Consider the following 26,720-nt stretch of genomic DNA (forward strand, 5'->3'; position numbering starts at 1 on the left):
ATTATTTAATATAGCCAGATTACATAACAGGCCAACTTAATTATCACTGTCATAGAATAATTCAATGAAGGGATCATTTGTTGTTGTTGTTGTTGTTTTAAAAAAACCTCCCTCTTTGGTTCTATGTGTGTTTGGTGGTCGCAAGACTTGCAGGGGACGTGAAAAAAATGGCTCTAATTTGAGGGGTAACTGCATTTTTTATGGTAAACAACAATCCGATGTGCGTTGGGAACTGTCTGTTGCTTAGGCCAAGCCTCCGAGGAATTTCAAGGGAAGCTAAACGAGGTTTGCAGGGCCATCCTATGCATGCCTACTCAGAAGCAAGTCCCACTGCGTTCAGTGGAGCTTACTCCCGAGTAAGCATATACAGGATCACAGCCTTAATTAGATTCACCAATCAAATTACTAGACTGCTTGACCCCCAGGGAGATATTGGTGGCTAATGTGGGGGATGTTATCCCATGACTGAGATTTTAAGGGAAATAAAAAGAGGATCAAGCAGATTTTCCAACAGCTATGAAAAACAAACACATCAAAGCTTCCTGCCAGCCCAAATCCCTCTATCTCATCAGCCTCCTGGGGGGTGTGCAGATAGTTTTGCATACAGGGCTCAGTTCCTGCAGATCATTAGCATCTCCCCCCCACCCCCGGTCAACGTGCAAATATTTGCGCCAGGGCTAACCGCACATGCCTGGTGCTCAGTTCTGAATTTGGAAAGGGAAAACACAGAACGACGAAAAACTCCTAGGGCATCAGTTCCTTTTCAGAAATCAGATCGGGTTTGTTCAGAACTCCAGAATGGCAGGTGAAAATTCTGATGAGGAGAAGTGTCCCTCTCGCCCACACCGAAAACCGGTAGGAGGCTGGTGTCCATCTCTATCTAACTTCCCCAGTAAAGCCCTCTTGACCACACTGTCTTCCAACAGGAGCCACCTATGATTCAGTCCGAGTCTCAACATAGTCCCCTGTCTTAAGATCATCCTCTTTATTCTGCACATCTGCTATGTTGCCTCATGCAATCCACAATGCAGAAAAAGGTGCAATCCTAAGGAGAGTTACTATAGTCTAAGCCCATTGAAATGAATGGGCTTAGACTAAGAACATAAGAACATAAGAAAGGCCCTGCTGGATCAGACCAAGGCCCATCAAGTCCAGCAGTCTGCTCACACAGTGGCCAACCAGGGGCCTCTAGGAAGCCACAAACAAGACAACTGCAGCAGCACCATCCTGCCTGTGTTCCACCGCACCCAAAATAATAGGCATGCTCCTCTGATACGAGAGAGAACAGGTATGCAGCATGACCAGCATCCATTCCAACTAATAGCCATGAATACCCCTTTCCTCCATGAATATGCCCACTCCCCTTTTAAAGCCCTCCAAGCTGGCAGCCATCACCACATCCTGGGCAGGGAGTTCCACAATTTAACTATGCGTTGTGTGAAAAAATACTTCCTTTTATCTGTTTTGAATCTCTCACCCTCCAGCTTCAGCAGATGACCCCGCATTCTAGTATTATGCGAGAGGGAGACAAGCTTCTCCCTGTCCACTCTCTCCAAACCATGCATAATTTTATAGACCTCTATCATGTCTCCCCTTAGCCGCCTTCTTTCCAAGCTAAACAGCCCTAAGCGTCCTAACCGCTCCCCATAGGGCAGTTGCTCTAGTCCCCTAATCATTTTGTTTGCTCTTCTCTGCAAGTAACTGGAGTAACTGTCTTTAGGATTGCACTGTTAATCCCCTCCCCCCCCCCCCAACACTGTGAGCAACAATGCTGGTCTGGGCAGGCTTCTTCCTTTGCTAACTTCCGCAGCTGCTCATTATCATTCACCTCTGTTACACTTCGCACCCAGGACTGCAACTCAAGACTGAACTTCTGTTCAGCTTCAGCTCTAGGATCAAGGTTTGCTCCCTCTCTACTTTGATTGGCTATGTGATGTGTACCTTATTCTGCAGCTTGTGGTCAACAACCTGAGCTAGTAACGGCCACCCGAGCAGGTGACCACGAGCTTCCAAATAAGGTACATACCCCATAGCCAATCAAAGCAGAGGGGGAGAAAGCCTTGATCCTAGAGCTGGAGCTGAACGGAAGTCCTTGGATCAGTGGTAGATTCTGGGGTCTAGAAGTTTTGGAATTCAGTTGAATTCAACTGGAATCCAGTTGAAATGTTCAGATTCCAAAAAGAAGCAAAAAACAACAACAACAATTTTTATTTATATCCCACCCTCCCCCAGCAGTGCCTGGCTCAGGGCAGCTAACAACATAATAATATACATACCAATACAATAAAATCCAATGAAATACAATTTAAAACATTATAATGCACTTACTCAGCACATCAATGGCACGGATATAAATCTCTAGAGGGAGAACTGGTATTTCGGTGGCCTTTATTCGGTCGGATTCCCTGTCTCCCAGGAGGGAGAAGAATGGAACACAAGGAGAGAGGAGGAGGAGGCCACCTTCTAGATGGGACCATCGCTGCCCTCAACCATAACCCTGGCGGAACATCTCTATCTTACAGGCCCTGAGGAACATTGCTAGGTCCCGCAGGGCATGGCTCTCATTAGACAAGAGAATTCCACCCAGCTGGACCTGTCGAGGACAGCCAGATAATCTTAGGGCAAGGGACCTCCAACAGATAGGTTAATTAATTAATTGATTGATATCTCCAAAAGGAACCAGAGTCCCCACGAAGTCTCTAAACCCCGGTGTACCTTTGATGAAGTCAAGAAATCTAGACTTCTGAGCATCACGTTCCCTTCTCAGCACACATTATCACATGGGACATGCCTCCGTGAGCTCCTACCACAGGTCAAACCCTCTCTTCCATGACCACCACTTCCTACCTCTTACCAGAGGGGAGGTCACGAATCAAATAAGTCCAGTTCACACATAGGGTTGCCAACCTCCAGGTACTGGCAAAGCAAACAGTCAGCCTGCTGTAATGTTAGTTACACTTATTCAAACAGCAGAACTAAGCCCAATATTCACAATACAAAGAGTGCTATATTGTATATACAAATGAACCATCACATTAACAACAGACCACAACATACAATAAATTGCTACCTATGACATCATGTTTTTTTTCATATCTTGGAATCATTGTCCATATTCAAACATGTAATAAGTCCAGAGTCATATAAGTAGATGACTCGCTGTCTGGTGCATGCGTGGAATAATATCCCGATTAATGCACAATCCTGCTGTATGAAGCTTGGGTCCCACGAACCATGCAGTCCGATCTGTGCACTAGCTGGAGATCTCCTGCTGTTACAACTGATCTCCATTTGATAGAGATCAGTTCACCTGGAGAAAATGGCCGTTTTGGCAATTGGACTCTATGGCATTGAAGTCCCTCCCCCTCCCCAAACCCTGCCCTCCTCAGGCTCCGCCCCAAAAACCTCCCGCCAGTGGCAAAGAGGGACCTGGCAACCCTATTCACACACGGAGGTGATAGGGACCTGGAGTGTATCTGCCTCTGTGCAATGTGTCAGAGGTCACCAGGCACTATGGAAACGACACCTCCCATGATGCACTTTCCCATGATTCTCCTGGCATGGATGGGCGGTCTCTGCTGTCCAGCCACTTCATAGTACTTTATTCGTAGATATGTAAAAAGTCATGACCCTGACAAAGGACAAAATGATTGACGACCTCTCAAAATGACAGTTCAAAATGACCTCTCAAAATGACATAGATTGGAATGTGACTTCCCTGAAGTAGGGGGTGGGCAGGGAAGGACCCCCCAGAGAGCTGCTGAGAAGACATGATGGAGCCTTGGGGAGGCCCATTCCTTAGGAATCTGTGGGGGACACTGATGAATTATTAAACATCCAATAGCCAGGAAATGAAGCCAGTTAATTATAATTAGCAACAAAAAAGGTGGTCAGCCCACCGCTACGTAAGATTGCTTTGGCCTTTGACCAAGAGCATCAACAAAATCCACGAGTCGAGTTTTCTCAAGAGAAGCGTTATTGGGGGTTGTGACAATCTAGAAGAGGTACAGTGCATGCTTTGCATGTGGAAGACACCAAGTTCAAACCTCTTTGCACCCTGTGCTCCTTCTGGGATGAATCGGGCCCTTTTCACCAGGCCTCCCCGCTAGCTAAAGGGTCCGGTTCCCAAACCCATGACGATAACGCCACAGGGCAGTTTTGGTGGTGGAAAATGTGAATGATGTAGATCAAGATACTGATTTCCTTTTGTTTTTCATTCATGCTGAAGCCTCCATAGGGTGTCTCGCCGGTAGGTATATGCATACTCTGGAAGGCTCGCTAACTCTCTTCAGATGTAGTCGGGGATGCTTGGGATGGGTAAATTGGGCCACTCACTATGCCTAGAAGGAACTCTCTCGTGCTGTTGCTGATGGGTCACCAATTGTGCAGCCGGACTTGATCTTGTTGCGGATCGGTGTCAGTTGGCCAAACCGTGGCTGATCACAATCCAGAAGGCAACAGGCCATTTGTGTTTGCAGTGCTGGTATGTGAAGGCAATCTTGAGATTAGGGTTGTCCACCTCCAGGTAGAGCATAGAGGTCTCCCAGAATTACTCCAGGCTTCAGAGATCAGTTCCCCTGGAGGAAATGGCAGCTTTGGAGGGCGGAGCATATGGCATATTCCTGCTGAGCTCCCTTCTCAAATTCCACCTTCCTCAAGCATCATCCCCCCCCAAATCTCCAGGAATTCCCAAGCCAGAGTTAGCAACCCTACTTGAGATTTCAGCAGTCCAGATTTCAGTGCACCATTAATGAGCATTCAAATGATTTGTACTTTTATGGGAGAGAAAGAAAAGCGGAGGCGGCCAGAGAAGGGAGCGGCACTCCTATTTCTTGCCTAGGCTCCTGAAGCTATCCCAATCCATCCCAGTACTCCAGTTCCATATGTTCCAACTCTCCCTCTTTACCAGCGAGCATTGCACTGTTCTGATATGTGATCTGAGAAAATTCTAACATAGGGTGAGATTGGGTGGGGTGGGGGAGAGATAAAGTTTTGATAAAGTACGCACATGCACTACAGTTGCCATTTGGGGGGGTCTTCATCCTCTCCCCCATGCCTCTAGAAATTAAATCTTCCAGTGGCAGGAGGAGGGGGGAGGAAGGCATATGTGTTCTAGTGTACATGTATGCATTTAAATATGTGTGCATGGACCCCGAGGCAAATTGTGGCATCCAGCCTGCCATTTGACACACTTGAGAGTAAACATTTTGAGAGTAAACATTTTGTGAACTATTCTTTTTTTTTCCAAATAAAAATAATTGGTATGGTGGATAACATTCGTTAACAGAGAGGGAGCTATACAGTGATGAGAATGGGATGTACAAAAACATAGGTATCCCTGTTTTCATCTGTAAAATGTTGGGCAGGTGTGCAGTTTAGTACATTCGTTTGGCTGACAGCTAATGTTGGATGTTGTAAATGATATGCATATTTGGTAAAACAGGAAGGAAAGAAAGAAAGTCACACACACCCGGAAGAAAAATAGGCAAAACTCAAATAGGAGGCAGCTGAGGATGAGAATAGGCTATACTACTGCAGTTTGTTTTGTGCATGGGTACGTTTGCTCTTAAGCAACACATGCATAGTTCTGTGCTGATCACATCTGGATTTTGAGAGGCATCGATTATGGGAATTACATTTTAATAGATTTGTACTACCACATTTCTACTGGTCACGTGGAGGACGGAGCTTGACATTGACTTTCTCCTCATGACCACTCCGAATCTTTCCTGGCTACATTCAGTGTCTTAAAACTGTAGCATGGACAGTCAATATTCCGTCATGCCAACTTCTCCACCATGAGGACTAAAACTTTTTTGAAAATGGAAGTGGAGATTCTCCGAGCGTTGTCCAATGTTATTTTGTCAAGCCTTTACATCCAATTCTGTTATCAGTTTGGCAGGTAATGTGACTAGGGAGAAGTGAATTTACCCCAATTCATTTCTTAATCATTCTGGAATTTTTTTGTATGAGTTGTGGCCCATGCATTCTTTACTCTGGTTTATGTGAAGAGACTTTCGAAAATAGAATCTGGAATTGGATTGTATGAAGTTTTCTGCAGTCTTCTATTCCTTCCCATTACTGGCATCTTTTCATCCCCCTCTGATTACCAATACACACCTGCAGATGGATAAAACACTGCAAAAACATCATCTGTGACATGATTATTCATACAGTTGCCTCAAGATTCTTCTTGTGCAATGTTTTACTGACATTCGTGGGTAAAACACCACACGCAACAAATCTTCTTACAATCATACACACAGTATCATCCAGATTGCTTTTTGCAGCCTTTTATCAGTGAGTATATAACATTGGGAAGGGGGGGACAAAGATGCGGGTGAATGAAAAGACCCAAATGCTATGACCAAATGCACATGCATAGTGCATCTAGTGCATGAACAGTGCTCTGCACCATGTCAGAAATTTAAAAAACAACAGAACATTGGAGGATTTCCAAAGGCATCAGTAGCACTTCAGAAACAAGACCACCTAACTTAGAATTGGCGATGTGCACCTGAAACAAAACTGGTAGCCCTTAAAGTGCCGATCCCAAATATTTCTGAATATCTCCTGAAATATTCGGTACATAGATACAATTTTCGAAGAATCCCGAATACCACTCCAGATACCGGAATATACCAGAAAAATACTGATAATGGTTTTTTTGGATATATATTTGGAATGCAATCCTACTGGGAATTTCATGACCTGAGGTGAAATGCAGATTGGGATAATTACAAAAGCTTGTGTAGATTCTGCAGTGTGGGTTGATTTTGCCTACATTTTGTTACTGCATAAGAATTCGTACTGATTGAACTCTGAGAAGCTTTTAGGGTGAGGGCCAGAGACAAAGACTGACGCATTTTGTTCAAGGGTAGTAGCAGTTACAGTGTGGCTTTGGGGGCAGACCATAGCCCATGTAGCACAAAACATGGTATGAATATAGTTTGCATCCCAAACCTGAAGTAAATTGGGGGGGGGGTATTCTTAAACAGGTTCTCCTAATGTGCGTTTGCTTGCAACGTTTAAAATGTATGTGTTTCTAGGCCAAATCTCCAAATCATTCCTAATAAGGTATATTGAAGGTTCAGAGATTTTAGCAATGATATTTTTTAAAAAAAATCTTAATTTTTCTGGTGGGTTTACGTTTGATAAGCCACTGACAAGAATGAAAGATGGGAGATGTGCCTCAGATACATGACAGAAATAAATGGGATTTAAAATATGCTGTTGAACATCATGCCCTTTAGATGCAACATAGGATGTATATTTCAGTATCCCTTGTATAGCAAAATTTGAAAATATTAAACCTTCAGAAAGCCAGACAAAATAAGCTGGTTTGAACAAAGCTGCTCAACCTTATTCCTCAAAATCTATCTGGTGTGATGGTAAACCTGTGTGTCCGGACTGTACCATCTTAGACTGCATTTCAAGAAGTCTAGTTAGAAAACGTATGTGTCAAGAAGAGTCTTAAGCGTAGCAGCTTTAACAGCTTTTGATAATGTTCCCTCCTGCAGTTGGATGTTGTACAGCCCAGTTTAACACCTATTTATGAGAATGTGGCATTCATCCGTTTATTGCCACAAGGTGAGGCTTTATATGGAAGTGAATATTGAAATCTGTATCTGGGTCATTTCGCACCTGAGTATTCAGATACCCAAGCACATAAAAAGGAGGTCCATATCATGTCCATGCCCATTGACCTGTTCCTGTTGCCAGCATACCCTCTGCCTACTGTCTTGGACAAAGATATTTTCAGTTGTCAAAATGGCTACTGCATCAAAATGGTTGTCCCTCTTTTATTGATACATGGTAGCCATTTTTAACAGTGCTTGCTTTCTCATAATGTCTCCCCAAGATGTCCACCATGTTAAGACAGTGGATAGTAGGGATGAAGGGAAAGCGGGAAAGTTCAGATTGGCTTCAGGAACAGGTACATTGGATTGGATGGCAATCCAAGAGCTGAATTTGGGTCGTACCACTTCATTTTTAATCAGACCCCCTTCTTTTTCTCCGGGCCTTTTGAAGTAGTGAATAAGCCATATCCTAACCAATCTAGCTTGTACATAATAATACAACTTGTGCCCCGCCCCAGTATTCTGTCATATTATATCCTGTCATGCCTCCAAAGCATTGATTTGATGTGCCTCTTTTGCCCCTCTTTATTCTTGCCTGTCTGTAACAAGGAGGTTGTTTGGTTTCATCCCACAGCAAGCAGAGGAAAAAGAATAGGAAAAGGGGGGTCCATGGAAGAAAAAATCAAGAGCCGCAGTTGCTCTACTTTTCCTTGCTGCTTCAGAACTTTCTTCATAAATGTGATGTGTAAGATCTTCAGGCTGACAGATGTCAACCCTGCTTGGGATAATTCCCAGCCCATAGTACCCAAGTGGGAAGCCATGTCTCAGATGCCCTGTGGGTGGGGTTGCCAGCCTCCAGGTGGTGGCTGGAGATCTCCTGCTATTACAACTGATCTCCAGCCGATAGAGACCACCTGGAGAAAATGGCCGCTTTGGCAATTGGACTCTATAGCATTGAAGTCCCTCCCCACTCCAAACCTGCCCTCCTCAGACTCCACCCCCAAAATCTCCAGGTATTTCCCAACCCCGAGCTGGCAACCCTACCTGTAGGACTATCCATATGGCAGAATGAAACTGGCTTAACAGCTACTTTTTCCTTCCCGGAGGATTATTGGAACTGTAGTCTTTTCAGAGACTTCCCAGAGGATTATGGGAACTGTAGTCTTTTCAGAGACTTCCCAGAGGATTATGGGAACTGTAGTCTTTTCAGAGACTTCCCAGAGGATTATGGGAACGGTAGTCTCCCTATTCCTGGGATTCTTTAGAGACAGCCATATCGGTTACACTAGAGTCAAATAGTTTTACATTTGTAGCATGGATACATTTTTTAAAATCTCTGTGAACGCTAAACATCTCAGAAATCCCTTCCTGGTTAGGCACTTGGAATCTGACACAGGGCAGGATTCCTATCAACCATTTTTTTATCATAGCAAACATTCTATGTTATTCTAATCAATTGTGGGCTTTTCCTGCAGCTTGTGGGTCCCCCCAAGCAGGGTCCCCCCTCTCATTCAGCAGATTCTGGGATGATGTTTCCCTCATGGGAACTAAAAGAGGAGGAGGGAACAGGAATAATATTACCTGTCCTTCTAGTTTATTCCTAGAGGGTTTCCAATGTTTGAAATAGTAGTGGGTCTTTCTAAGGTGACAGGGTTGGTTCGTATTGGGGATCAGATGAAATCAACGAGATGGGCAGAGGCAGAAGAATTGGCAACTACTGAGTGGAGCCTAATGAAATCAGGTGGTGGGCGAATCCTGGCAAATCTGGTTTTTCAGTCCCTGATCCTGGATGGAAACAGAGTGGTATTGGTTAGACCAGCAAAAATTATAACAATAATAATAATTAATGGACGGTTGGCTCCCTCAGGCTGCTACAGCCTGTAAATCTTACCATTTCCTGGCTGACATGTGCATTGTAAAATTCTTCCAAGTGCTTGCATTCTGGTGGGGATAAAACCAGGGCACGGAGTGGATTTTTGAGCAATCCAAAGGTATTCCGTGTCACTGATTCTCCCTGTCAAGGGGAGGCTGAGGGATTGCCTCCTCGCAAACCCGATTGCTCATTGGCAGGCCCGTAGGCGAAAAGGGTGGTTTTGGTTTTTTTATTTCTCTCTTCTCTCTCTCTCTCTCTCTCTCTCTCTCTCTCTTCTCTCTCTCTCTCTTGCATTTTTGTCAATCTAATGATGCACTTATATTGCCCGCTTTTCCCTTCTCTTCATACCTTACCTACTAAAGGAGGAAATGCCACTTTCTTGGTAAGTGGATGTTAACCAAGAGGGACTTAAAAAAAGTGGAAATTTAACAAAACAGAATATAAGATGAATTGAAAAAAAAGAGAAAGAGATTAGAGCGTTGATGGAGACTCTGCACAAAGCTAAGAAGTTCGAAACCCAGGAAAGAGTTCAGAAACATTTCCCCCCTTTTCTTTGGTTTCAGTAATGATGACATTTGTGGAGTTTTCTTTTGCTTTCCAATTTGATTTCCCCCCACCTCTGACCCTTATCCCCCCACCATACTCCACATCACCATTTCCCATAACTCTCTCCTTTGCCTCCTTGATTGGCTAACCAAAAAAGGAGCCCCTTTTGACCCAAGCCCTGCTTCTGATCCATCCCATAATATTGCCCCATCCACCAATATCTCCCTTCCCCTTTCTCTTTCTAGTTTTTGTTTTCAATATCATTTGGGATTTAAAACTTAGCCAATTCCCCCCCCAAGGTGCTATATTTGAACTCTCCCTCCCTATTTCATTTTGCTTTTATTTTGTTTTTCCTTTTCTGTTTTGCATGCCAAAGATTTGCATGAGCTGCGTTGTGTAAGAACGAGAGGTTGAACAGGGAAGCAAGGTGCAGAGTAGTTTCTGTGTAGCCTGCCTTATTGAATCATTGTGCATTGCCGTTGTGAATTGCAGCTTCCTCCCTGACAGGGAGGGGGTTCTCTTTATTAAAAAAAAAAAACCACTCCTTTCCTTCTTTCTTTCTTTCTTTCTTTCCCCCTTCCTTCTCTTCCCCCTTTTTCTGTCTTTCTTTCCCTCAGAGGCTGGATTCTGCATCACCTTCGTCCAGGGTGCACATCAAGACCGAAGCGCCATCACCGCATGCCAAAGCTGGCAGGGGGGGCAAATATGGCCTCAAGACCCCACAGCGGTCCGCATCACCGGGGAGGTGCTCTGGAGGAGAGAAGCACCTTCACAGGCGCCGATCCAGATCTGCTTCGATGCATAAGCACAAAGGGCGTGGCAGGGCAAAGGCTTCTGGCCCCAAGGACTCCCCGCGTTCTGTCAGCCAAACAGGCTACAGCAGCGACTCAGAGGGGTCCACCAGCTCACATCCATACCACACAGCAGCTGGGGTAGAGAAGAACCATGGAGTGCACCTGAAAACGTAAGCAGAGCAAAGGGTGAGGGCTGGGAGTATTCAATTGTGCCCCCTCCCCCGTTGTCTGTGCATGCTGTCTTCACGAGCCTTGCTATTTTGCCCTTTTTTCCTTGCGTGTTCCTAATTGGTTTGTTTCTGTTATCGTGCTCTTTTCATTATTTATTTAAGTATTTCTACCCCGTTTCCCACCCCACTAGGGGACTCAAAGCATCTAGAAAAACAAACACTGAAATATAATTTAAATGATAAAAATAAACACTGCAGCGTTCTGGGCCAGTCTTGGAGCCCCTGACCCAGCTTACTCAGGGCTGTGGACTACAAGGCAAGGGCCGAGATCCCTTTGGGTCTTACCCTTTGGCTCAAACCTAAAGGCTTACACTTCTGGCCACATCCAGGCTTACATATCAGTAACAGTTGGGAACAGAAGCAAACTCAGTGCCATTGGGCTAAGAGCCAAGGGCTAAGATCCCTTTGGGTCTTACCCTTTGACTCGTCCCAAAAGGCTTGTGCTTTGGCCACCCCCTGGCTTACATATTTGAAACAGGAAGGATAGGTTAAATAGTACATTGATTTAATGGGACAAATGTAACACAAGAAAATGGGTCTCCTGATTCCAATTTGCATAATAGAAAAGCAAAAATAAAATCTGGCTTTTCAGGTCAAAACTGTGAGGCTCCAAAATCCAGTAGCATCCCTATGTGTGGATGTAACTACTCTACTCATTACCATTCTGGTCTAGAAAAAATGCTCCCTCCCCAAGACACCAACATTTCATCCATTTTCCAGTTGGGGAGGAATTTGGCAGTGTAATTGACAATTATTTAAGTTGCTGTGGGGGTATTTTTATTTTTTATTCTGACCATTTCTGTCCCATCCTCTCACCCATTAAGATTCTTACACCATGTTACAATAACATCAGAATTTGCAATAAAACAATTAAGCAAATCAACCAATACATCTAAACCTTCCAAATAAGCAAAATTGTTAAACATTTCTTAAATTCAGCAAAGAAAATAGAAACCAGGTAGAAGATAACAAAATAGTATCTTAAAACTAGTGGACCTAATAATATCTGAGCAGAAATAACAACAAATAATTTGTGGCCCTGACCTGGATGGCCCAGGCTAGCCTGATCTTGTCATATCTCAGAAACTAACCAGGGTTGGCCCTGGTCAGTATTTGGATGGAAAACCACCAAGGAATACCAGGGGCATGATGTGGAGGCAGGCAATGGCAAACTACCTCTGAAGTCTCTTGCCTTGAAAACCCTATGGCAGGGGTGGGGAACATCAGGCCCGGGGGCTGTTTAAGGCCCGCGAAATCATTTGGTTTGGCCCTTTGTGGGTCCTGGCAGATCTCTAGCTCAGAAGGATCTAAGACTGGCAATCCACCCCCTCCCGCAGACAGGAATAGCCTCTATTCAAGGCGGATGTGAGTTTGTTCTGCCTTCTTGGGGCTTGGTCGGCTAATTTTTAAGTTGATAATTTTGTGTGGCCCGCAAATGATGTTATAAATATCCAAATGGACCTTGGCGGAAAAAAGGTTCCCCACCCTTGCCCTATGGGGTCGCCATAAATTAGCTGTGACTTAACGGCACTTTACACACACACACAATATATATATGGGAGGGGAATAGAGAAGACACACGTACACATACAAAGTTTTTTAAAGCTGCCACTATCGTATCTTTACCCTTATCCACAGCTTAATTTTTCCCTTCAGATCAAGAGGCAAAATGGTGTCCATTTTGCACTGATACAGACTTGTCATTATACAGTTGAGTAACAGCATTCTAATTCACCCCATCTAAGATTTCCCCCTAAAAAATAAAAACAAAACACCCTGGTTTTTTCATTGGTGATATTTCCATTTCTAACTTAAGAATTTATTTTCCAAAAGCAATGGTCTTTCATTTACCAGCTAGCTGACCCAAGATCTCTGTTGGCTCAAGGTGCATTTTCAAGGTAGCTAGTACCCTTAAGAGAGCCAGCGTGGTGTAGTGGCTAAGGATCTGGGAAACCCAGGTTTGAATCCCCACTCTGCCATGGAAACTCGCTGGGTGAAAGCTGGCTTCTAATATCCAGCTGGGAAATTTTTGTTCTGTACCCAGCAACAGTTTTTTTTGGGTGGGTGGGGGGTGTCAGGAAGAAGTGACTTCCAGTTGACCAGCAGAAATTTTGCTGCCTCCCAGGTGCTGAGATGCAGATAATTTTTGGGAAGGAGTGATCAGAAGCCCAGCTGATTGCTTTCCTCTTCTCCCCACCTCAAGCTCTCATCTTGGGCTTATGAGAAAAGGCACATGATGAGTTATTTCCCCTCTTCCTTTTACAATGTGTGTGTGTAAAATGCCTTCAAGTTACAGCTGACTTATGGTGACCCAGTAGAGTTTTCAAGGCAAGACATGTTCAGAGGTAGTCTGCCATCGTCTTCCTCTGCATAATAACCCTGGTGATCTCCCATCCAAGTACTAACCAGGGCTGACCCTGCTTAGCTTCTGAGATCTGATGAGATCAGGCTAGCCTGGGCCATTCAGGTCAGGGTCCCTTTTGCAATTCAGAGATTTAAATCATTGCTTGTGTCACCACCCAGCTTGGAGGGGAGGGAAGAGTTTCCTTTTGCAACTGTGTTTCAATGTTTGCTGAGGGGGGATAAGAACTGGTTTTTCCCCTTATTAGCTTGGAGTCGGCTTTTGACCAACAAGCACCTTCATGTTCGGCAGTGGTTCAAGTTATTTGATGCAATCCAAACAATATCCCTGATCAGCTCATAGTCTGATCATGAGTGTCATTCAAGGCAAGTTCATCTGTCTAAAGGATTAGCTGAGAAATTTCTGGCATCCCTAATCTTAGCCTACTGCCTCTTTCAGGGCTAAGGAAAGGCATCATCGCAGTAGGCCCCATAGCTGCTCCCCTCCCCCAGCCAAACACTCCAGGCACAATTCTGGGCGAAGAAAGAGCCTGTCACGCAGCAGCACTTGGAGTTCCAGTAGGTCACCATCGAAATCACGGTCCCGGGAGAAGAGATCTGCACGCAGCAGGACTCGGTCTGGATCACAGAAAAAAATCACAAGCAGCAGGTGAGGTATATGCAGTTCTTGGTTACACTGCTGTAGACCATGCTTTCTTTTTGGAACGTGTAATGAAGTTGAAAGGGCTAATTTCAGTCATTATCTGCATACTCCTTTGATTCTGAGGTTCATTCAGTTCTAATGCATACCGTTGAACCAGAGAATGGTACAGATAACATGTGCCAAGTAGGGCTGTTGAAAAAAAAATTCGATAAAATTCAGATTCAGAAAAATTCGGGCCGTTTTAATTCGGGAAATGTCGAAGTCCAAACTCCCCCGATTCGGATCCGTGGAATTTGGTGCCAAGTTCCGAGTTCGGGGGAAAAATCGGCCGAATAAAGCCATTAAAAACACATTTGCGAATGTACACACGTTCCCCCCCACGGGGATCTCTCTCACACACAGACGCTCTCTCTTTCTCTCCCCGGGCAGTGCAGCAGCTGGGCTCACGCACTCAACCGCGACTGATTGGCCAGAAGAAGACCCAGCTTGGTCACCAATTGGCGTGGGAGAATGCTGCTAGTTGCTTATTAACTGACGGTTATGTGCTGATTCGGAGCGCCCGAATTTGCCAAATTTATTCAGTGATTGCCCCGAACTCGCCGAATTCGGCTCATCGTTTTCCCGCCTTTTTTGAATTCGGTTCCATCCGAAATGAAAACCCCCAAATCAGGGAAAATTTGGCTGTTTTTTCGGTTCGGACAAACCGAATCGACAACCCTAGTGCCAAGCCTTTTCTTCTAACAACAAATGACAGATTTTGTTTATTAAATACCTCCTGCTTTCCTCACTATCTTAATTTGGCTGGTATTATAGTGTACTAATCAATTAACTGAGAGGGAAAGCGACATGGAACAGCCCAATCTTCTCAGATCTCAGAAGCTAAGCAGGGTCGGTACTTGGATGAGAGACAATCAAGGAAGACTCTGCAAAGGAAGGCAATGGCAAACCACCTCTGCTTCACTTATCTTGAATGCCCCTTGCTGGGGTTGCCATAAGTCAGTTGAGACTTGATGGCACTTATATACATAATCAATTAACCGATGAATTAGTTTAATTGATGGATAATCAACTAAAACTTCATTTATCAGTGATCAGCTTTTAAAAATAAAATGTCTTCCATAGGTAACACCATCCCATGTAGGCCTTGTGTGTTGATTCCCAGACTTACACCAGGACACTGTATTTTGCTGCTTAGGATCCCTGAGTTCTTAACCTGGAAAATGGACTTGAGCAAGCAGAAGGTTTTGTTCTGTTGACATTTCAGGGCTGAACTGAGAAAAGCCAGGCTCATTTTATGTAGCATACATGGACAGTTTGGAAGATTCCTTTGCGGGGAGGAATTTTAGCATCTGCTTTGCTTGCAGACAGTCCTGGGTTTGAGCCCCAGCATCTCCAGTTAAAAAACCTCAGGTAGCTGGTGTCATGGTCTCTGTCACATTGTGGGACAAGACTAGCCACTATTTGTCACCCTTTACTGTCACTGTCACCACTTCCAGTAAAATCCAGCACTTCTCTCTCTCATACACACATGGATTTTCCAAGTGTTATGAATGCCAGCTTTTCAGTCTGCATGGTTCCTCAACTTGATCCCACCGCTGCCACCATGTTGTGGCCTCTTTCACATTGTGAGACAAGACTAGCCACTGTTTTGCCCCACTTTACTGTCTCTGCTACCACTTTGGGTAAAATTTAGGCCCCCCTCTCTCATGGGTTGCCCAAAGCCATCCTTACAGGGATGTCATTCAGTAGCATGCCAAGTGGCCAGGCAGGTGGGTAAGGACTTGTGTAGACTCTGTCAAGTTAAACAAACTTTATTTCTACAAGGCACGAACTCAGGGTATTGCAAAGGACAGAATCTTGGTACAGGAAGAGGTCTCTATAAGTCGGCTGTGACTTGATGGTACTTTACACACACATAGCTATTAATATTAAAAATAAATTAAATAACCTTTTAAATTACCAGATTCCTTCTGAGCATGTAGGGCTGTCTCTTCCTGCCACCTATTGTGGGAACCACTTGCCAACTACAAACCCTACAGAGCAGTAGCCTTGCTCACACTGCTGAAACATGAGGCAAGTGCCACATTGGGGAACAGTGCTCAGAAGAGCTTCAGATGGCATGTCAAAGAGTTACATTTGGCTTCTGAGCCACTGAGTGAGTATCACTGTCTCAGAGCCTACAGCCCATTAGTTGCATGTTGAAATCCCAGATCTGCAGTTTAAGAGTTGAAGACCTTTCTCTGCCTGAGAGCCATTGCTAATTAGAATAAATGCTGAGCTAAATGGACCAATGATTTGATTAAGTGTAAACCATATTCATGTGTACTGCCTGTTAGCCACTGACCATCGGTCCATCAAGGTCAGTATTTTCTATTCAGACTGGCAGTGGCTCTCCAAAATCTCAAGTAGAGGACTTTCACATCACCTATTACCTAATCTTTTTTTTAAATTAGATATACCAGGGATTTAACATGGGCCATTCTGCATGCCAAGCTGATACTATACCACTGATCCGTGGCCCTTTCCTTTCCCCACGCCTATTCCCTTTTGTGTTGAAGTGGGTAATGATGCACATGTTCTTCCCAAGGCAGAAGACACAGACCCTCAGGTTCTTGGTTTGAGACCCAGAGTCCTTGACGCACATGTCTAAAAGACTGGTTTGTTTTGCATCTAGAGAGAAAGACAATGAGCAGCGAACCCGGCACAGCGACACTGAACCAACCCGTGCCCGCCGTCGCTCCCGAAGCTATTCCCCCATCCGAAAAAGAAGGCGTGACTCTCCCAGCTTTATGGAGCCCAGAAGAATCACGAGGTAAGCATAAGAATCAAGACCAGGTATTTCCAAATGCCCCAAAAACCTGGGGAGAAAATTCAGAAGAAGAGAATTTTGGGCACGTCCCTTTCATTAATGCTGCAAACTTCTCCTTTTCCATCCAATCTCAAGGTTCTTCCTGGAGAAACATCAAGCGGAGACCATAGCTGCCAGGGCCGGGTTACTATGGTAACCTTCCCTCCCATCAGGACCCCGCTGTGTCTCCCTGAATCCGCCACTCTGTGAGGCTTTGTGGAGCTCTATTTTGTTCATCTCTCTGTCTCTGTCAGTCTCACTAACTAATGACTCTGTGACAATATGGGTCAGAGAAGGAGGCAAGGGTGTCTTGGAAGGGACTGTAGCAAGATTCTGGCTGTTGGCACTGGCTGGTAGGGAGATTCTGATAACATGATTCTGGTTGGATGCTGAACCACAAGTGGCTTGATGATGGGAAAGCAGGCCCTTCCTCCTCTCTTCCACATCTCTATCACCCACCATTTCAATTTTTCATAAGTCTCCACCTTCACATATCACTATCATGAGAATGTAATTTTAATCAAATGCAGACACGGGAAATAATGCCAGTGGTCTCCATGCAGAGCACTCTCCAATGCTAAGCACGTGTCTCTTGTGGACTTGACACCTTCTGGGAGAACAGAGAAAAGAATGGGGTGGTGGTGGTGGTGGAAGTGCAATTCGAAAGAGATCACTTCCTTCTAAATCCACCAAAGTCAGTAGGTTTGGTGGAAAGTGGTGGACTGTGCCATCAAGTTGCCGCAGATTTATGGCAACCCTGTAGGTTTTTCAAGGCAAGGGACAAACAGAAGTGGTTTGCCATTGCCTGCCTCCACATCATTCCCCTGGTATTCCTTGGAGGTCCCACCCAAGTACTAACCAGGGCTGACCCTACTCAGCTTCCATGATCTGACAAAATCAAGTTAACCTGGGCCATCCAGGTGAGGGCCAATTAGGATTGCCAGGTACCCCCTCTTCACCAGTGGGAGCTTCATTATGGTGGGACAGGGGGGCAATCCTTCACTTCTGAGTTTACCCCAGAAGTGATGAGGACGCTCTAGCACACTCCTCTAAAAACTGTATGGAAGCCATAGAGATTTTGGAGGAATGTGCTAGAGTGTCCCTGTCACTTCTGTGGTAAACCAGAAGTGACGTTATTCGGAGGGGGGGAGCTTCAGCTGGCCTGCTTCTGCCCACCGGCCAGCTGATAGTCACGGGCAGCCCGGTTAATTAGCAGGCAATTGTCTGCCACAACCGAGCAGCTGAGAGGCCTAGGGCCAACGGGTTTAGAAGGGTTTTAATCTATTTAAGATTATATTGCCAGCCTATCCGTTCTGAAGTATCAGTCAAGGAAGCAGCAGGTGTTTATTTTTGGTGAGGGGGCCTCAAGGGCAAATCTGGCTCTCTAACTAACCCCTAATTTCTCTTTTCCTGCAGCTGTAATTCTCCAGTGTCTCAAGCAACAACCCAATTGCTATTAACCCTTTCACGCTCTGTTGTTTTAGCTGGCTAATCCAGGACTAACGGCTTGAATGGTGGAAACTTTGGCACTGGGGGTGGGGGAGTGGGTGGGCTGGTGTGGCTTGTGAGGGTTGCAGGCCCAAATGGGGAATCTACTCAGGCTGAACAGAAGGGGTCCAGATGGTACATGGTGCCCATTCAGGTTTCGCAAGATTTTAAATTTGGAATATATTCTCACCTGCTCCAGTAAATCACAAGCCAGTCTGAACTGTTCAAATTCAACCTGGCAGATTAAATATGGGACTTGAAATATGTGTGAAGGCTCAAATTTTTATCAAAAAAAAATCTGTCATTTCAGTTTATAACAAGTTAAGGTTTGGCAATGTGAATTTTCAAACTTGCTGATTCGGACATTTTGTTATATTTTTCCAACCTGAATATTGAATAGTATAAAACGAGCAAAAGAGAACTAAAGGATGTGAAATAATATGAGTTGCATGCAATTGACTCAATATTTGTCAGCTACAGTGGTGGCAGGACTTGTATTCCACAGTGCAGAATCTTGAGAATAACAGCACTTTTTTGAACCACAGTACCTTATTCAAGACACATGTTTAGGTCTGGATTAAGATCTTAACATCACCCACTATCCCTTGCCAATTTGGTTTTACGATATACACACACACCCCTACCGCCACCTGCTGGCTCATTTCCACCCTCAGTGCCAAAGCTGAATCCCCCATATCTAAATCCAGTGCCAGTCCCACCGCTTCTGCTGAGTGCTAACTGAGCGTCTCTTTCTGTCTGCAGCGCCCGCAAGCGCCCGATCCCCTACTACCGGCCCAGCCCGTCATCCTCCAGCTCGCTGAGCAGCTATTCCTACAGCCGCAGCCGCAGTTACGACAGCTACAGCCACAGTCGCAGCCGGACGCACAGCCGCAGCCCGAGCTACAACAGCTGCAGCAGCTCTGAGAGCACCGGCTTTTGAGCCCCAACACCTGGGTTGCTGGAGAACCTGGGCCCTCTTCCCAACCCCACTCTCTTCCCCAGGCATGCCCTATTTAAATCCGGGGTTCCTAGGCCCGTCCAGCGCCAGTCTTTTTGTCCCTTCTCTGTCTCATCCGGAGCCTTCTCATCGTGTCTCGGGAGAGCTGGATGTCTCCCACGGGGGGGTAGCTGGTCCAACGTTGGGAAACAGGAAATCCACAGGAAGGGCCCAACAGGGGAGAAACTGCTGTGTCACCCATGAAAATAACACAGCGTCACAGGAGACGCGAAACTCTCCTTGTAAACAAAAGGTTCTCGGCAAAGATCAGTGAAGGATCATCTCAAGATGTTCCCAATTAGGACATGGGGATCTGGCTGATAAAGGTGGGGAGAGGCATGATTTCCCCCCTAATTTGTACTGGCAAAAATTTGGGAGGGATTCTGGGGTGGAAATACATGTACGGGTGGAGGAGATACACAGAGCAAATGAACAAACTTAGACTTTATCATGGAACTTTGGACTCCAGGAAAGAAAAGACGATCCTCTGGGTTTTTCCCCCTTTCCTGAACAAACAGCTCACAGAAGATACTTCCTTGGGTTTTCATTGTTATTTATTTAATTATTTATTTATTTCACTCCAGCACTGCCTGGGGGAACCCATGTTTAATTTATTTTGGAGCTGGAAGGGAGTTGGGTGCGTGTATAAAATTTTCACGGGGAAGAAACCTCGCACCTAAGTTGCTAGGCTGAGGTTTGGGTGTATAGGGTAGGAAAGATAGATGGAAACAAGGAAGGAAGGAGAGAGGGAAGAAAGGAAGACGACTCCTGGAAAAATACAGACTCTGTCCTGAGCAAACGCCATCTCTCTGTGTACCTGGAAAGGACCACAGCTCAATGCCGAAGCACATGATTTGTGCAGAGGTGCAAACAGAGCGTCCAGAGCCACTTATCCAATCTCATGCACTTTTCTGAAGGTGCAGCCCATCAAATATTGGAAGTAAAGACCCTGTTTTGGAAGTTAGGCAGCCCGGCAGCCTTGAGATAGCTCTTTCTATCCATCTAAATTGACACATCCCTTCTGTACCCTGGTCCTGGACCATGGCTCATCATCGCTGCTTCGAGGGAGCCTCTGGCAGAGTGCCTGGCAGATGGTTCACACCACTTAGGTCCTTGCTGTAGTGTGGAAAAGCACATCTGTTTCCCTTGCAAATGTCAACCCATAGAGGAAGTGATATGGCTGCCAGGCATGCGGAGTAGCCATCCCAAAGGGAGTCTGGGATGCAATTCACTAGGCATTGACCTTTCCACCAGCAGGATGGTGCCAGTAACGGCTGAGCCGGGCTATGGCTGCGCTGCACCTGCCGTATTCATCAGACAGAAAGAAAGAGAGAGAGAGAGAAAGAGTGGGTTGGCAACCTTTGCAAGCCCAAGGACCTACCAACTATCCATCTTTAGAGGTCCCAACCAGCCGCTGCTACCAATATCCGATGCAAGGACACTGCTAATAAAAAACGGCTCACCATGAGGACTAGTGCCCTGGTGTAACCTACAGTAGAAGCAGATTTTGCAGAGCAGGATATCTGGAGAGTGGGAAGGCCAGTCAGTCAAACACAGTTCACCAAGGAGCACGGTCAGAATAAACCGTGGATTTCAGGGCATCTTTGGAAGGGGACACATCCATCCGTAATCCGTGACTGTGAAATGGAGAAGACCGTTTTTTCAGGTTCTGCTTCCAAACACCATGCCTGCAGACGTTGGCCACATACCAAGCAATGCTTAAGACTTTGGGGAGGGAGTAGAAGAGCTGGAAAGCGTCGACCCAATGGCGACTGCATTTGCTACCCTCTGTTTGAATCTGGATGCTCAAAAACATTCTCCTGGGCTGCATCGGCACATCATTGGATACTGAATTATTGTTGTGCTATAGCGGTCCATTTCCAACTGGATTGTCCTGTGCAGACAAGCCAGTCCAGTGTGAACATTTGCTATAGCGCAAGTCAGCGTAACGTCTAGTGATGTGTGGGTGCTGCCCAGATTGAACCAGTGATCAGAAGCAATGTCCTAATTCTTCATTGGGGAGGGCAATGTTTGATACTTGCTGGCAGTGTAAACATTTTGGTACCAGATCTGGAGAGGGTTTTTTTGTTTGTTTGACATATTTTTATTTTATTTCGAACATTCAGAATGTATGGCAAAAAATTCAGATTGGGGCATTTGGAGGGCTTTTCTTTTACTTCTTCTTCCCCCACCCCCTTCTCGAAACAGAAGGTTCAAAACGACCCCCGTCTCTTCCTCTTGGTTTTGATTCAAATGGCACACAGAAAGACAGGTGGGGTCAGGGATCACAACCAAGCTGAAGCCGGCAGGGCCGAAATCAAGGCAGGAGAACCGCTGAAGCCAGAAGCCGGCAGCTGTCGGGCAATCGGTAGAAGGTCCTGTTTTGTTGGGCAGGCAAGGGCTGAAGATCAGGCTGCTAATTTTTATATCCAAAGTCTTCATACTGTTCAAATGACCGGTCATGTTGCAGAACAGTGCCCCGTTCTTTACATTTCTGCCCATTGCCCTGTGCCCCCTGAGAGCTAAGATCAAAACAAGGGCCAGTTCCAGGTTTGGCAGCCCCTGGGCAAGATGCCTTCTGGTGTCGCCAGGAGTGTACCACCCCTTTATGCATGCCCGCATGCACACTCAGGCACACCTTCAAGGAAAGAGAAGTGGAGCAGAATTCTTCTACTCTCTTTTAAGTCCCATAAGGGCACTCACTCACTTACTGTGGGCCTCTAGGGCTCCACAGGAGCTATCAGTAGGATTGCCAACCTCCAGGTGGTGGCTGGATATCTCCCGCTATTACAACTGATCTCCAGGTGACAGTGATCAGTTCCCCTGGAGACAATGGCTGCTTTGGCAGTTGTACTCTATGGCATTGAAGTCCTTCCCCTCTTCAGAGCCCTCAGGCTCCACCCCCAAAATCTCCAGGTATTTCCCAGCTTGGAGCTGGCAACCCTAGCTATCAGGGCATGAAGCAGTGTGAAAGAGTCATGTTCTGCTCCTTCCAATAGATGCCCATTCCCAGCAACAACTGGAGAGGTTGCCCCAGGGATATCACAAGGGCCTGTAGAGCACATCTCCCATTCCTGGTGGGCCTGGATAAGCAAAGCATCTTTAATCAGCTGGGGATCCTCTGCCACGTCCAGTCCCATAGCAGACGATCCACCGTGCTGACCCCCGACAATAACCCTTGTCCAAATTGCTTTTTTCCAGTCATCCATTCAAACCCCATCGGTAGGGTTGCCAACCTCCAGGTACTAGCTGGAGATCTCCTGCTATTACAACTGATCTCCAGCTGATAGAGATCAGATCACCTGAGAAAATGGCCGCTCTGGCAATTGGACTCTATGGCATTGAAGTCCCTCCCCTCCTCAAACCCCGCCCTCCTCAGGCTCCACCCCAAAAACCTCCTGCCGGTGGCAAAGAGGGACTTGGCAGCTCTACCCATCAGGGCACTGGTCTGCTTCCCAGCAGCTGCTTGTCAACAAACCCACCACAGGACTTCTTTCTTCAAGGAAAACCCCCTCCAAGGCACCAGTTTGCAAGGCAGGGCTTTCCTTGTCCCTGCAGAGACCCTGCCCTTTTCCCCAACTCCATAAGAGAGGTTCTACCCCTTCCCCAAAGCAGTGACGAACAGAGAAAGACGATGCATCAGGGAAAAATGTCCAGTCTTCCTCGCATCCTTTCGTAGTTTCTGCAAGAGGTAGCAACCTGGAACAAATATTCTGTAGAGGAATCTTTCCAGTAATTCTCCTCCCTCCCTTTCTCTGTCTCTCTCTCTGTCTCTGTCTCTCTCTGTCTCTCTGTCTCTCTCTCTCTCTCTCTCTCTCTCTCTCTCTCTCTCTCTGGATTGTGAGTAAAACTGTAGATTCAGTGAGCTGGTTCAATTATAATAAAATATACATTATATATTGTAATGGAATCTCCCTCCTCCCCTCTATGACGTTTGGTTTCTGCTTTTCAGAATGTTAAACCTCCAAAGGTTCAGTGTCCAGAGACAATTTGGGATACCTAGTGTTCAGGCCTTTGACCACTTTCCTAAATTCTGACAGTTTCGACACAGGTTTTTTTTTTTTTTTTTTTTTAATGAAGACATATTTACAGCACATTCCTGAGGTTTTCAGCCAAAACCTCTTAGGAGGCGGCGTGGAATCACGGATTTACATGCACTTATGCTGGCAGCGAGGCCAGTCCTGCCGGCGTCCGAGGGCCCCGAGACTGCGCCTTGCCCCTCCGCTGGCGCGGCCTCTCCGTGGTACAGGCCACAGTGTGGAGTGGCTGCGCCGGTGCAGGGGGGCGTTCTGGGGCGGGGGGAGGAGCCACCGGTTAGGCGGCTTCCTATCCCAGTTTGGCCCGGTATGCCGGCGCCAGGAAACGGCTTTTTTTTTGTTTAACTGCGTACGCAAAACAGCTTAGGAGGAGGTGCAGCTGCGCCTCTTCCCCGCCGTCTCCGTACGCCGTCAGCTCAGGAATGGGCTGTAACACTCAAAAAGGTTCGTTTTTAAATGTTTGCGGTTTTTTAATGCTGCTTCTTCGCAGGAGCCCACCCTCTGCATTTCTATATGAGTCATCTGTACGTGGCCCTTGAATTAAAGGTGGTGGGCTCAGAGCAATTATATGTATTAAGTGTACGCAACAGATATGATAAAATCACAAGGCCTGGAACACAGGCTACATATAAAACCGTCAGTATAAGCCATTACAGAAATATTGAACACAGTTGATGATAGGTTCAGGTTCACTGTCTATTCAGAACAGAACAGAACAGACTTTATTTGCATTCATAGACTATCAAATATCCTGAAAAAATTGAAATTAAATGATAACACATAGGCCATTTATGCTTGGTAATTAGCAGCACATTCCAGGCTGAAGTGTCCCACATATTTTTTTTAGATTTTCACGCTGATTCAGGAAGTGACTGCACAGCCAGCGCATACCTGCTTCGCATTTCTTGAGAGCCCCTTCAACGTGACCTTTTGTGTTTGCTCCACCCCCACCTCGAAGAATCCCCTCAAAGAAGCATGCAAAATGACAGTCGCACGTTAGCTATGCTAATGGCTAATGGAAGGAACGAAGAATCAGGCGAGTGGGGATGATGGCATTTCTCCTTTTGCTTCAGGACTGTGAATAGACATTTTAAAGGTCGCATTTAAAAAAAATAGCTTTGAGCCAGCATCAAAATTGACCCTGCATAAATGGCTATAACATTGGTCATTTATATTGTTATCATCAACTGTGTTGAATATGTCTGTAACAGTTTATACTGGTGGTTTTATATGAAGCCTGTGTTCCAAGCCTTGTGTTTTTATCATATCTATTATGTACACTTAATAAATATAATTATTTTATAAGAAGTTATCGTTTCCAGCTCAACCTTTGAGGCTCCCTGTATTTTTATGGTTGAGGTTTTCCCCCACTTTTTTGTTGTCTATTTGGGCTCAGAGCAATAACACTGCAGAGATGCAACTGGTTGCCTCCTCTGAAGAACGAATCCTCGTAGTCTCTTGGTAAGAGCCAGTGTGGTGTAGCGGTTAAGAGCGGCAGGACTCTAATCTGGAGAACGGGGTTCGATTCTCATCTCCTCCACGTGAAGCCTGCTGGGCGACCCTGGGCCAGTCACAGTTCTCTCAGAACTCTCTCAGCCCAAGCAGAGGCAGGCAATGGCAAACCACCTCCGAATGTCTCTTGCTTGGAAAACCCTATGGGGTTGGCCGTGACCTGATGGCACTTGACACCCACACACAAATGCAAGTCTCTCTCCACTTGGAGAGCTTCTGAATGCTGAAATAGCACCTGATTCAGTGACGTAGCAGACTGACCCCTTTCCCCATGTCAGAGTCTGATTGGAAGGCCAGTCCAGGACAGGGACTCGTACAGGGACAATCTGAGCCAACACTTCTGTATCAGGTTTGACTGAATGATGTAAAATTGCTCCTGATGAGAACACACAGCAGAGTTCATCCACGAAAGCTGATTTTGATCACGTCCTGAATATGGGGCCTTCCTCGCCAGTTTCCCCACGGTGAAAACCCAATGGTTTATTTATTTGAATTTATTTTACAAAATTCATACCCCACCTTTCTGCCCTCACAAGGGGTACCAAGGCAGCTACCGAATTAAAACACCACAAAATAAAACCACATTTTAAAACCAACCAGCCAACTAACAACAACACCTTGTTAAAACAATTAAAACCAGAGCTTAAAATATACAGAGAGACATAAAAACAACAAAACGTTGGGCAGGAAGAAGGGATGAGGGAATGCCAAATGAAACAAAAAGAAGTCTTCACCCGCTGTTGGAAGATGGCAACAGAAGAGGCAGGCAAATCTCCCTAAAGAGAGAGTTCCTGACTTTTGGTTGCCTGTATGTTTTCTCCAGTGGGGCAGCTCTAAGGGGAGGAAGGATGCAAGAGAAAGGGTGAACACCTCTTCCCATCAAGCCAATCTGAATCATGGCTACCCATAAATGCCAAGGTTTTGTTTCTCCTACCTGCATCTCTCTGGCCTGGGCATTTTGCCTTTGTTGGCAAAGGAATGAGGATTTTAAAGTTGCTAATGATACTTCTGCACCAGACAAGAGGGTGAGAGATTCAAAACGGATAAAAAGGAAGTGTTTCTTCACACAACGCATAGTTAAATTGTGGAACTCCCTGCCCCAGGATGTGGTGATGGCTGCCAACTTGGAAGGCTTGAAGAGGGGAGTGGACATGTTCATGGAGGAGAGGGGTATTCATGGCTACTAGTTAAAATGGAAACTAGTCATGATGTATACCTATTCTCTCCATGATCAGAGGAGCATGCCTGTTATCTTAGGTGCTGTGGAACACAGGCAGGATGGAGCTGCTGCAGTCGCCTTGTTTGTGGGCTTCCTAGAGGCACCTGGTTGGCCACTGTGTGAACAGGCTGCTGGACTTGATGGGCTTTGGTCTGATCCAGCAGGGACTTTCTTATGTTCTTAGAATACACAACCTCATCTTTGCCTGTAAAGAAATTTTTGAAATCAGGACTTTTAAAGGGGGAGAAAATGACGATGCAGAATTAATCACATAAGAGAGGCATGCTCCACAGGGGATGGAATAGGGTATTCTGTTCATTTGTCTTCAATTATTTGAAATGGCTGGGGGTGGGTGGGTGTTTGCGATGGCTGTCCAAAAGTGAGCCGAAAGAACATTCATAGGAGAAAATAGGACCACATTGGGAAGAACCCAGGCTTTCACACTAGGGTTGCCAATCTCCAGGTGACACATGGAGATCTCCCGCTATTACTATTTATCTCCAGACGACCAAGATCAGTTCCCCTGGAGAACATGGCTGCTTTGGAGGGGGGACTTTATGCCATTATATCTTGCTGAAGTCCCTCCCCTCCT

The 26,720-nt window shown here is 45.8% G+C and overlaps 1 protein-coding gene across 1 annotated transcript in view; it reads left to right on the forward strand.

The window, feature by feature from the left end:
* Positions 1-19,330, forward strand: part of SRRM3 (serine/arginine repetitive matrix 3) — a 65,858-nt gene extending 46,528 nt beyond the window's left edge. The window contains exons 11-14 of the mRNA XM_056865133.1: positions 10,617-10,963; positions 13,824-14,033; positions 16,702-16,839; positions 19,126-19,330. Coding sequence (XP_056721111.1) covers positions 10,617-10,963; positions 13,824-14,033; positions 16,702-16,839; positions 19,126-19,303 — 873 coding nt within the window. The 3' untranslated portion in view covers positions 19,304-19,330. The remainder of the gene's footprint in view (positions 1-10,616; positions 10,964-13,823; positions 14,034-16,701; positions 16,840-19,125) is intronic.
* Positions 19,331-26,720: the final 7,390 nt, after the last annotated feature.

This window comes from Euleptes europaea, chromosome 19, assembly GCF_029931775.1.
Source record: "Euleptes europaea isolate rEulEur1 chromosome 19, rEulEur1.hap1, whole genome shotgun sequence".
In the NCBI taxonomy this organism is placed as follows: domain Eukaryota; kingdom Metazoa; phylum Chordata; class Lepidosauria; order Squamata; family Sphaerodactylidae; genus Euleptes; species Euleptes europaea.